The 13848-nt window shown below is 38.4% G+C and overlaps 1 protein-coding gene across 4 annotated transcripts in view; it reads right to left on the minus strand.

Annotated features, from left to right (window-relative positions):
• The window catches only part of nek7 (NIMA-related kinase 7), a 75279-nt gene that overhangs the window by 57202 nt on the left and 4229 nt on the right, over nt 1–13848 (minus strand). For all 4 annotated transcript variants that reach the window (XR_013301247.1, XR_013301245.1, XR_013301246.1 and 1 more), the window contains exon 2: nt 152–239. Coding sequence is in view for 1 of the 4 variants with exons in the window: in XM_077606718.1 (XP_077462844.1) it covers nt 152–211 (60 nt within the window). In the remaining 3 variants the exon portion in view is untranslated. The remainder of the gene's footprint in view (nt 1–151; nt 240–13848) is intronic.

The raw sequence follows: 13848 nt of genomic DNA on the forward strand, positions 1-13848 counted from the left end.
AAAATGTGACTACCTCATTTTACTAAAAGTTATCACACTGACGTAACTAAATCGTATAAATATACACACGTTCAATACATTTAGCACCACAAATGCATTGTCCACTAAATAAAGCCTGCAATACTAGACAAAGACTGTGTCAAATTTCTACCTGTGGTTGAAACACAGGCACAGCGGCTTGCTGTCCTTGAGGCTGAGCGTCCATATCCATGTTGTGAAGGCCTTAAATCTGTTTCCCCCTGTATAAGAAAAACAAAAAATAGAGGCTTAATACAACAGCAGTATGAAGTAGAGTTACTCAGTTCATTGTGTAATTTTTCACAGCAGAAAATCGCAACCTAAAACAACGGATGTGTTCCACAAGCCAAACTTTTGAATTAGGCAACTATCCGAGCAGTGAGTATATGATTTCAACAGAGAATTGGATCCGGTGTCATGTCAGTGAATCTGACACTTCCTCTGTGGAGCTCTCTCATTGCACCATGCAACGCCATTGCATTAATCTTCTGGAAACAGAGATAATGACGCTACACCCTTACATCCACTTGGCTTGCCTAGAAGCATGTTTCATGCGAATTTCTGGTTATAGCTACAAATATTTCAGCAGCTTCACATATTTCTATGTTTTCGAAGAAAATAGGTCACACAGAGGTGAGTGGACTGGATAGGACTGTATGCCAAGGATGCTGCATAATTGCATGTTCTGGCATACAGCCTAAGAGGTACAGTACACATTGATTGAAAAGATGGCTCACTATGGGTTGGTTGTCCATATAGCATAAAAAAAAGTCATGAAACCGACCATAAACACATAACTAGGTGATACCTGTTATAATAGTCATCTCAGGAAAAAACATTCCAATGCTGTTTTCCCCTGAAACTATTGTATATAACTATGCCATGTACCACTTGCATAATAAATAGTTTGTTTGATTTTCAATGAAAAAATAAAGAACATTTGCTCCTACGCTTATACTATGTGCTTGGCATCCAAGATTATTGTTCCCCTATCTTTTCATGCACTTGTTTGCAAAGAGTTAAAACTCACCCCATCTTTGCTTGTGAATGACTGGGCAATTCAAGGAAGCTGCTCCATTGGTGCTCAAACTTGTCCGGCGCAATCTACCAGTCAATCGCCAAGTTACTATTGATAGAAAATATTATTTGGTCCAGTTACCCTTTAGACTAGAACGAGCATGCTGATTCCTATTCACCTCAGGTGACGTCATGGCATTTCCAGAATGCCCTATATATTTCGCTTATGTCTTCACAATCATTTAATTTTTTACCCGAATGTGCCAAAATCAGTACATTCAGCTTGATGTCTGTTAATCAGATGGATATTATGTGTTTAGGGTGAAAAACACTGTTACATCACTGGACTTCAGGGCATTGCTGAAAAAGGCTGAAGATGTAAACGTCTTAATGTCAATGTAGCTCATATAACATTGCCAATTGGATTTAGTTTTATAAGTAAATGCAGTCCAAAAATGTTATCTGTTTTAACGTGATTAAGCATATGGCAATTGCTCTGCGAGTGGCCTTGCTGCCTGCCATTTGACTCTGCACTTTAGCTGTGTGTTTTGCTAGATTGATGCTGGCAACATGACTCCTCTTCAAACATCGTGTTCTTGCCTGCCTTTGTGTCAAAATAACCCAAGGACATTTGAGCTTGGCAACCGATGAGAAGATCACTTAAGTCTGACAGGTTGAATTATGGCACCCCCCAAAACAGCCCAATTAATTGAATCAGTTACCAATCAAAGTAGATGTATACACATTTAAGGTTTGAGTGGTGGACTAGATTAAGGCTAACATTTCAGCAAAAACCAAAACCCTTACAAATCCATTTCTGTCAAGTAGAATGTAGAAAAGTTGAGGAAAGCAGTGGGAATGGCAAAATGCAAAAAGGTCAAACAATGTAGGTGAGGTGTACATCATGCTTAAGGATCTTTATCCGCTTCAGGGCACTGTTTATCTGTCTACAAAGTTCTATACACTGGCTACTGTGCTTGCTTGCACCAGCTACGCAAAGAAATAGGCAGTGTTCGAGAGATATATACTCAAAAATAAGAGACAAGGGACAAGAATTTTGACCATCTCTAGCGGTGATAGAATGTTTCCTTTGAGCACGAGAAAAGGAAAACCCCTAAAGTCATTGTTAAGATAGACTTTAAAAATGTTCAGAAACATGTTTTAAATGAGCGAAAATACTATGAAAAAAATGAGGATAACAGAAACCTTTGATGTATAAAATATCACAAACTCTGCAGCGTGATGCCCAATTTTTCACATCAGCAATACAAATCTGAAAGGCAAAGTAAAGCAAGGCAGCAATATAAACATCCCAAACAATCTGTTGCTTTAAAGGTTTCAAGATAGCAGAAGTAAACTTGAAGTTATTTGGTTGTTTTAAATAACCAAACCATAATTTGCTAAGTAAGTTTCTTCAAGACGGGGTAAGAAACAGAAAGAATTGCTCATCAATTCTACTGTACCTGCTACCGTGCTTGCTGTCAAGTATGTTCAGTTAATTATCACCATAGAACACTCATACATCAAGATTGCAAGAGGAAGCCACAGTGGGGGAAAACAAACTGATGATCAAGCTGCTTGAAAAATGCATATCATATATTTCTCCTATCTGAAAGCGCCACATTAGTTCAAAAGAGAAAGATTTATTACAATAAAAAGGTGTGTTGAAAAGTGCAAAACCTAAAATAAAATAAAAATAAGCATGAAACTAGACAAAATCAAATTTAAATCCCAATGTAATGAAATAAGAATACATTTGCTTTTGCCGTGTTGGTAAAACTAACTTCCATGAAGAAGCAAAACTGAACCAAGTCTAATTGGGGTAAGGCATTCAGGGGCTGCGCACAGCAAAAATGTGGTTGGGTTGCACTTGTTAGCCATAAAATCATCGTGGTTCTGTAAGAGCCTGTTGAACTGTGTGCCATAAAAGTATTTGCTGGCATTAGCTTATTTTAAATCCTCATTTCCCCTTGCTCTATTATTCATTTACAATGGGGAAAGCGGTAAAACAAAGAGAGATGGTCAATTATGAAAAGGTAATTCAAGGAAGCCTGGAAGAGGGACATGGATAAAACAAAGCGCAAAGCAAGTTCCATGAAATAAAGAAACGCTAAATCAGCTTCGATTGGGGGCAAAAAAAATTACAAACAGAAATTGATGAGCTTGTGTTTATAAAAAAAGAGCGAAAAGAAAGGGACAAGAAATAGGGTGAGAAGTGGGGCTGGGCTGCATAGTTAAAGGGGAGCGGAAACATAAAGTGACACTATCCGGCCCGGGTTTAAGATGTAAAGAAAATCAAAGGCACCTTTGAGGAGCCAGAAGACGACAGTGGAAGGCCTAGAAGAGTGGTGTCCATGATTACAAGAAGTGGAGAAACCTTTGAGTTTGTGTTCATGAAAGCCAACCCCAGGCCTTGAATGAATCCGCTGCCGGAATAACACTGATGATACAGAAAAAGAGGAAACCATCCACTAATGATGGAGGGGTCCAGATACTACAAAAAAGCAGCATACTCTGAAATTCATTTTAATCACTAAGCAAACTCATTAGCCCAAATGTGCAACACTCATCTACATTGGACATGCACGAGATGAGCACCACACCAATTACACACCAGCATGTCAGCCATTCTAGAGTTTTTGAGAAAGCCCAAGATTCAGTGTAATACAAAATAAAGAGGAAACTGTTTCTTCATCCATAACAAAAGAGAATATGGTGAAATATTTGAAATTCACTTTGCAAAGCCAGCTAAACACACTTTAGATCCTTACGGTATGTCTCGCAATTCCTGCCAAGCAAGCAAAAAAAAGATCAGGGAGCTGATTACATTTTTGCTTATTTTTCAGCTCCGGCGATCAAACATATGAAATAAACAGCAAGGCTGACATTAAACAGATGAAATTATTCCAAAGTGGGATTATTTGAATTAATAGCTACGTCTCTTGTAAATGGAATGCTGGGTTTGTTTGCATAACTCAGGCCTTCACTCTAGCGCTGTTGGGGGCAGAACAGGAAATTGATCAAAAAGGGAATCGAGACAAAAGAAAACCACTGAGGTCCTCAGGGAGAGTACAAGGCCACAGATCCATAATGTTGCATGCCACCTACTATTTATACGCCTCCTTTACATTTTTCACTTTTGGAATTTTATAGGCTAATGATTATTTTTACTGCAAAAATAAACAGCACAGCACAAAAAGCTTGGGCTTCATGTGAGGCCTGAATTGATTTATTTCTCAACCATCCAGACAAAACTAGCACAGCGCTCTGCTTTAGAGTGCATTTCACTTGCCGCATGATGAAAAATAAACAGCTAGACTTTCATACAAACTGTTCTGTCCAAGTCTACAGTGCATGTACACCTGCACTTTTGTATTCTCTTTAACCTCCTACTTTATGGTTCGGATTTCCACCATTATGCGACAAAAAAAAACCTCAAGCACATGCAGGTGTCAGCCCCTCAATTCACCTTTGACAGTAGAGCCTCTTCATGTTCCTCTGTCCTGCGCGGCTTATGCTTGCTGTTATCATGAGCTGGCTGGCACATGGCTGAAAGCCCAGGCCACCTCTCTGCTCTATTGTCCTGCCCACTCTACAGCAGCACTGACAACACTCGTATAGTAAGGGGATCTTTGTTGCCTGTCAATCAATTCAGCAGGTGTCTTACAGCAAAAAGCAGGAGTCAGCCAGACGGCTTCGTTCGTACACAAAACCGTTTGATGTGCTCATTCCAGAAGCAGGGGGCGGCAGCCAAGGAGGATGCTAATGATCACAGAGAAAACTATTATATTCAAGCTTGTAAGAGATAAACTCCAATTTTAATGATAAAAGAAGTATATCCAACAGGCACAGGACCAGATAAATGCAGCACAATACCCTTTTCTTCGTGAAAATTATTTATACTGTCAATCACTGAGAAGAAATAAAGCCAAAGGAATAAGAAAAGGAGTCTTGTTGCAAAATATGCAGTGCGATCCAAGATGTGTGCAATGATCTGATTTGTAAAGGAGTGAAAACACTCATTTAGTTGAGGGTAACCTTGGAGGCAATAATTGCTAGAGCTGTGCAAAAATCAACGGTGACTCAGATTGACACCAATACGAGAGTTTAAAAAATAAATAAGAAAAAAAAAATCAGCGAATACAATTTATTTTCCTCTTTTAGAAAAATGAGTATTGCTAGTCTGCGTATGATGGACAGCAAAACACCATATATATTTTGTGTAGGGTAGTTGCAAGACACGTTCATATTTGAAATGCCAGTTAATATTTAATATATCTATTCATTGGGCCACCCTTTAACCAGTAATATAGGAAAAGTCAAAAAGTGCATCACTTGTTGAGAAGTCTTACAACTTTGACATCTGTCATCAATTTTTTTTTTGCTTATCAGTTCTTTCTTTTTGCTTTCATGGCATTGACATTACAATGGTTGAATTACAAATTCTGCTTCAATCATGAGAAAATAGCATTTGGTAAGACAGCACTCCAAATAAAACCACATAAAATCACCGGAAAATCAGTAATACTTTACTGATAGATACTTTTACCCTAATATATTTTGTTTTTGTCACTGCTCAAATAGCTAATGAATGTTTTTTTTCCTAAACGACAACATGAAGAACAGAAAAACAGGGCTTTCGACAACAAAATAATTCCCCAATATTTGTTGGACTCTGCTGGCGTTCATTTGAATATGCATGTTAACATAAAGCGTGAACAGGGCACAAGTCAGAACACTGCAATTGAAATCTTTTTCTTTTCATATGGAAACTTAAAATTATTCCAACATGATTTTAAGTCAATGTAAGATGAAACAAGCCACACATCCAAACACAGAACTGAATTAAGTAACATAAGATCCTAAACTTTACCTATTCTATTTTCTGAAATATTATATATCTATATCCAGATCTGCACAAATATCTCAGGGCATTGAGCTGCATTAGTGCCAGGAGGCAACAACTCATGGTATTCACAATGCAAAGCAGGGCATCGCCCAGCAGAGCAGAATTTGCAGGGCTTGAGGACCAATAAAGGCTTTGTTTGTTAGCTGTGTCACTGAGTGACCACCAAATTAGCTTAATCACCTCTGGCATTGGGATATTCAATGTGACATTTTGCACCACAGGGCTGGGCTTCTGTTTGCTGCAACAGCCCAGTAGGGTTTCTAGGGAAAAAGGGATAGGTTGAGAGGTAAAGGGACAAACACGAAAATGTCTAACACAAATGATTTGAGTTGTTTCAATTAATTATCTGATCATAAATTAAACCTGGACTCGTTATATTGTAAGTATAATTAGCTGTGCGCGTAATGTATTCAGAGAATACATTACTATATTTGCAGAAAAAAAGTTGTGGATCATTGAATTGAAATGGGACTAGTTCACGCTGCACTTCTGGTCTTTTTCTGCAATAGATTTGTTGCAACAGTCTACATCAGGAGTCTCAAACTGATTAAGCAAAGGGCCACAGTGGGTCCAGGTCTTTGTTTCAACCGATCCGGTGTCGATAGTTTAACCAATGAGGGACCTTCTAAAACAAGTAGCAACTGGCTGCAATCAACTGATTGTTCGGTTTGAATGAAACCTGCATCCCCTGCGGCCCTTTAAGGACGGGTTTGCGACAGGTCTACATGCAAGCTGACACGTTGACACATCTGGCTCGCCTCTCAAAAATTTTTCAGAAAGAAGACAAGCTTTCTAGCCATCAAAGGTTGATAATATCACAATACCTTTAATAATGTTTGTGTCTCGTTTTAAAAATATGTTTTGTGATTGTCCTTGTTAGGTTCGAGTAACAAATGCAGGAAGGGGGTGCTTCCTCATAAATTTTTTGAGATTGAATAACTATGAACTGGTACAAAACAGTGAGATTTGAGTGTCAAATGTATGTTCTGGATGGAAAATTACATAGGTCCAGTCATTTTGATATTTTCAACCGTCCTCTTTTTAGACAGAACCTTTTAGTAGTAATGACAAGAAAATTTACGAAAAATCCTCTACTAGCATAAAGTACCGTTTAAACGTGAGGCATCAAGAATAATTTGTCTTATTCTGCATAGGAAGGCACCTGGGTCAGGATTTGCACAAGGGCCACAAATGTAGGAACTCAACACTCTTAAAGTGCATACATTTTTCCACCATAGTTCATATGCAATTTCTGTAAAATTCTTATATCAGTTGTGAGTAAGGCTTGGTAATAAGCTATAATTGTAATGATTGTCAGATTTCCAATAAAACTACTTAGCACTACAGAAAAACAGGAGGAAAGAGAGAATAAAAAGCTACAAAACAACAGATGAAAGCAGCTGAACCAGAGAGGTCTTCCCTGCTTCCTTCAAACATTACAATATTAATATTAATGAGACTTCCTGTCCCCCGCACCCGCAACTGTTACTCCCCTCAGTTGATCTGAACATGAAAAACCTAAAAAGCACAAATTCCAGGAGTTGCGTATCACAGTTTGACCCTGCAGCCACACAGCAGACACAAACCATGACAGACTCGCTGTTCAAAGCGAGCAGGATCTGCTTTCATCAGGGAATCCTGGTGTTTTTTCCTTACAGTGCGACACCACCAGCACATGCCATCTGCCTTTTTCCTCAAATCAGAATTTCAAGATGCATCCTACTTGTCTGCAGTTTTCTAATGGGCTTCAGAATCGAGGCCCAGCATCACACAGGCTTATGCTGCCATGTCGCTTGCTAAGTGCTATTTGCAACCAAGTCTCACACTGCGCCGCAGTGTTAAATATTCACTGTTAAACAATCAAACCCGAACTAGTTGGGAATCCAGCCAGGCTTTCACTTTAGAATAGGTGCAGATATACCCAACCTTAAGTATTGTTTCTGAATTCAAGCTGAATACCTCGACTTCGTGGAGTAGTACTTCATTAAAGTCATTCTCCTCTTTTCTTACATTCTTAAATCCTAAATCAACACACATCAGAAAACAAGTAACTGAACACACCCAGAACTCTGTTTTCTACCTCCACTATACAATCTGAGCACACTGCGACTGCCTCCCCATGCCTGCCGTCAGATAGAAAATATTTTTATTCTGTATCCCAATACCACATGAGCAAAGGTCTCTCATCCTTGGCTTGGCAGGACTTCTGACAGACAGCCGGCAGCACCATACAAGCCGAACCCCTGCTGCTGCAGCTTCCTGCTGCTCAGAGAGAGTCAGGCTGCCTGCCTCCCGTTGACTGTGGGCCAGGCCGGCCAGGTAAGAGGCCACAGGTAGCAAAAGCCCAGAAAGAGAAGGGCTGAGACTGGGCAAGGTAAGCAGAGCATTGAAAAAACTGAATGACAACAGACAATGTGGGAATAGAAAACAAAAGAAAAGAAAAGAGGAAAAGATATGGCCAAATTCATGAATGACATTCGATCATCTATACATGCAGGTATATGATTTCCAACCTGTGTGTTGCCCCAGTATTTGGAAAATAAGCCACGGGCGGCACTTTCACAACTTCTCCTCGAAAGGAGAGTTCTTCTATAGGCCTTTTCTGTATGATGAACTGGCATTTTGATGGTGAATAAAGGCGTGTTCATGCTAACATTTTGAAACATCTGGGTCAATTGATAAGGGCAAAGATAGCATCTTTACACGTCAGCAATTTGAAATGGATGGAGGAATAAAATCGTCTTTGTAGATGCTGTCAATGCATCCAAGTGAAATATAATTTGTCAGTGTGCTTACATGATCACAGAAAAATCACATGGGTTCTCCTGTCGTAGCAAAAGAAACAAGGAATGTGGAGACCGTAACTTGTAACTTTTTCATGTTTAGCGCATCAACCTCACAGTTCTGATATCGAATATTCAATCCCAGGTTTGGACCTTCCTGTGTGGAGTTTGCATGTTCTCCCTGGGCTTGCGTGCATTTTCTCCGGGTTCTCCGATTTCCTCCCAGATCCCAAAAAGATGCATGCTGGGCTGATTGAACACTCTAAATTTCCCCTACGTATGTGTGAGCATGAATGGTTGTCCATCTCCTTGTGCCCTGCGATTGACTGTCCACTAATTAACACGGTCTTGGCTGGGATAGGCTGCAGCACCCAGAATATTATCCATCCATCTCTTCTGCTTTTTATAATTTGAAATGCTACTTTCTTTTTAATAAAAAGATGGAAAGTTTTTTTTATATTCAAGTCGTTGCTCTTTCACTGAAACCATTTGTACCATCCGAAAGACAAATACAATCGGTGATCAATAACTTAAGTTTCAGTCATAAACAGAAGCGATGCCACATATCAGAGAATTTAAATAGTAATAGAAACATTTTCAAGAATAAACATAACCTACCACTGGGAATCATAAAAGATACTCTGATGTTGACGTTTATGACACCCTTCTTCCATATTCATACCCCCAGGTCTCAAGGCCCCGGGCCAATATGAGAAGCTGCTGTGACTCAAAGTGCATAAGCAGTAAAAGCAGAGCGGGGGTGATTTGTCCCCTGCCCCAAGCTGCCAAAGTGAACAAAGATTGACTGAAAAAAGACAGAATTTTAATTGTGCACCATGCTTGTGTGAGAATGTAATTGAAAATCCTTCAATAAGTAACATGTTAACTTGAAAGTAGACTTCTTCTTAGGAATCTTAGTGCAAATGTATGGGCTCTAACCCTAGCAGCAAGACACTAAAAAAGAGAGTCATGCAACAAAACATTAAAACATAGCATACATGGTAAATATCTGTTGGCGGTTTCAGAAGTCTGGTTTAGTTTAACAACTTAGTTAATTACAAGAACAGAACATCACAGTTTTTAATGTGTACTAACTGACAGTGCTGTATATTGCTTGCGCAGTTGAGAATTTTGCGTGCTTAATTCAAACTCTAATTCTATAACTAGAACAATAATTTATATTGCCTGCCATACGACGATTTTGCCTTACGATCCCAACTCTGAAACGGCTTAATGTCATAACCCAGGGTCCACTATACAGGTAGCACGACAGACGGTGGCCAGTTACAACAAAAAAACAACCAATGCCTTGATTTTAAGATCAACAAAAACACAACAATCTTACATCCTCAAGAAGAAATATCATAAAATATCGTGAAAGGGATGAAGGGAAACACAAGACTGCAAGACAGAAGTAAATATCGCCAACTTTCCAGTGTAAACAAGCCTGTTTATGCAAGACATTTTAATATTATTTTACTGTGTTGTGCTCCAAATCCTGTGTGAAACATTAAGGTTAGTTTGCAGTCACGCTAAAACAAACACGTTTAGACACTAACGCAAAAAATCATTCTCCCCCTATCTCAATCTGTTCACGAGTGCCAATTCATATTGCTTTTGTCTTATCTCATGACAAATGTAGACTGTCATTATCCCTGACATGGTGTTTACATTGGAACCTAGCATCTTGGAATCATTTGTTGAAAGTGGATTCGTATCCCCAAAGGATTGATCAATTTGCTTGTGGATAATCAAAAGCGATGGGAATAACAAGGGAGAATTGAAAATGGCTCTAAAGTAAAAATTGATGATAATGCATGACAGCATCTTTCCTCCACACAATACATGCCATCTTAGCTTTGATGGTTCACAGCAAAATTTCCCTCCACTCCCATTGACCACAATGAATACCAAAATCATGAACGCCATGATGCAAGGTGAGGTAGTCTAGCCCTACTAACAAGCTATCTATGAAGTGCCAAAATTAACATTGGCCCAACTTGTGCCTCATACACACCCACTCACTAATGGACTGTTTAATAAAAACAGTTGCCAACAACCAATCAGAGCAAAAAGTCTAAATGTCAATATTAAATCTTAAATGTAGTCAGCCACATAAGAAAATCACAAAAATATGTATATTTACTTGGTGCAGATATTTTATCAACATAATGTGATATAATACCCAAGTCAACATCTACAAGGAGCGCTAAATCTCCAAATGTTAAACTTTTGGAGGTGGAAACAAAATTTTTAGTTTGTAATATGTAAATGTAATTCTATCCTACAAGACCCATATCACTGGTGGAAAAGCATCTTAACGATACTGAGTATTTCAGGCTTAAATAGCAAGTTTTTTTTTTAAAAGCTCATTGCAATGTACATATACAGTACTTAAAACATGCATGTCTCATTCCAACTAGTCAATTATACCCCACGGGTTCAACTCTCAGGCACGTGATACATTGAGTGGTTTAATAGAGTCGGATTTTTTTTAAATGAATGGATTTAGGGGAGGAAAAGCACAGAAGAAATCGTGTGGTCATGACATAAAATGACCCAGCAGTACTAAAACTATTTCATTAACTTCAAACAAGTTCCAAGGTCAGTATTTTTTGTGTTTGGATGTCTTTGTAGTCTTTTCCCTACAGAGTAGAACTGAGCCCAGTGTGCAAAGGCAGCAGTTCCACAGTGATGTTAAAAATGTTCACGAGACACACAGGGGGCTGCAAGGCATTGTCTGATTTGAATGCTTGAAACACCCATGACCCTCCAAGAAGGAAGAGATCAATACACAAATAGTGATGAAGAAGCTCATTCCAAGGGAGTCTAAGCTGCATGAATAGCTCACTTTCATTGCCAAAGACCTTAGACTAAACTTTAACCCAACACAACCAGAAAAGGGGAAAGTGCTTTAAATTGTTCTCAGAAAGACAGCAACAAAGTATTTAAATTTTTCATTTGAAAGACCAAAGAAATTTGATAAGTTAAAATCCCAAGAATGCAATAAGCTTGCGAGGATTCTTTTCCATGGTCTTTGAGGGTCAAGGTCAAACCAAGAGAAATGTGAAATGGCAAATGATTGCCATCAAACTTGTGCAATTTCATCATTTGTCCACTCCATTGAAGCCCTGTAAAGAAATCTATAAGAAAACTATAGCCTTGTAATACACCAGAATGTGTGTGATGAATTGAATGAAGCACCCCCTGTATCGTTTAATATGCCAAAATGTATCCTTGTCACAACGCAGCTGCGACCCTTCACGCACTCAGAAGTTTGAAAACAAAATTGACGTGTCTTGTTTTATTAAAAATCCGGTTTTAAGCATTTCAAGGTGTGACGTAAATATCAGGAATAGCAATATTTGACAGAAAAAATAAAAATCGCAATTAAACATTTTGATCAAAATCTTGCAACCCTAACTAAATACAATATAATAGTCAGCATCTCTACCAGTAGTAAAGTGCCAAACATGCCTTAATTCAAGAACTCCTTTCTCTGGGTCCTTTTTTCAAGTACAGTGGTACCTCTACATACGAGCAGCTCTACCTACGAGATGCTCAAGATACGAGGAAAATTTCAAGCAAATAATTCGCTCTAGATACGAGAAAAATGTTGAGATCCGAGAAAGCCAGGTGGCCATGACATGAGAGGCTGTTTATCATTGTCTTTTTAAACCACTTCTAAACCACTTGTTACGTGTTACTTTGTTAATAGATGGCGAATTAGAAGAAATAAAAAAATTTTTCCAATCCAATATCCTGATTTGGTGTTTTTTCAGAGGGTTGGAACGAATTAATTTGTTTTCCATTCATTTCAATGGAAAACGTCCGCTCGAGTTACGAGAAGATCGACATACGAGCTCAGTCCCGGAACAAATTAAGATCGTATGTAGAGGTACCACTGTACATACCTTATTTTGATGCCATCACCTTTTCGAATGGTTAACCTTAAAGCTACTCAGCTACCTCAGAGTCAAATTCATTTTGTTCTAGCAGAACTTCAAATTTACAGCGACGAAGACAAGCATTTTGGCTCTCGTTGTTGTTCATCTGGTTCATGACACACTCCTTGACATTCAACTTCAGTGAAGCAGTCGTTTTTCATGACCATGCCTGTAGACTAAAGCTTCTAAGGAGTCTTTGACAATGATAGAATGTGGCAATAGAGAAGTGAGTAATTATTAGGTCAACAAGGTATGTCAGTTCAAACTAACCCTCAGCTGAATCATCCTTCTGGCTGAGCCAAACATCATTACTAGTGATGAATTAAAAATTGTGTGGCTGAAATAAGACTAAAAGTGGGTTTTCAGTTTCAGTCCCAAAGACCCTTACCACCGAAATAACAGATTGTTGCAATGGTGTCCGCAAAAAATCCCTGCCTCTTTTTCCATTAAATCTAAATTTACTAGAAAAAAATGATGTAGCCAGAGAGATATGGTGTTTTCCTTTGTAGTGTCAGTTTCCCTTAACTTGGAAGGGTTTAAAGTTTTTATGCTATTTTTTTTAAATCAACATTAATTAGTATGCTAGGTTCACCTAGGTCAGGGGTGTCAGACTCGGGTTGGTTCGCGGGCCGCTTTAACGTCAACTTGATTTCACGTGGGCCGGACCATTTTAGATATAATATTTAGATTTTTTTATATAAATGGATTAAAAGAACTGGATTAAAAGCCCTGAATATTCAGTTTTTTTAGATCTAAAACAATGTTTATTTTAGCTTTTTTTTAAAAATATTTTTAGATCTTACAAAATAATTTTTGAACTAAAAACAGAAAAAAATGATTAAAAATTACAATTATTGATTTAAAAGGGGGGAAATCAGGAAATTTAATATACATCTATACTCTTCATTTTAATTTGGTCCTAAAACAGAAAATCACACATGATTTACTTTCCCGGGCCACACAAAATGATGCGGGGGGCCAGATTTGGCCCCCAGGCCAACACTTTGACACACGTGACCTAGGTGTTTATTCTAAAGGAGGTGTAAGTCCGACCCTTGTTCTTATTCTACTGATAAAAAGTATATACGTCTCCATTGGCTCAAAAACAAATTTAAAAAATTCAATATAAAATTTCAGAGGGAGAAATCATTGTTAAGTCATTTTATTTTGCTAA

The sequence above is a fragment of the Stigmatopora argus genome, chromosome 8 (genome assembly GCF_051989625.1).
Source record: "Stigmatopora argus isolate UIUO_Sarg chromosome 8, RoL_Sarg_1.0, whole genome shotgun sequence".
NCBI lineage: Eukaryota > Metazoa > Chordata > Actinopteri > Syngnathiformes > Syngnathidae > Stigmatopora > Stigmatopora argus.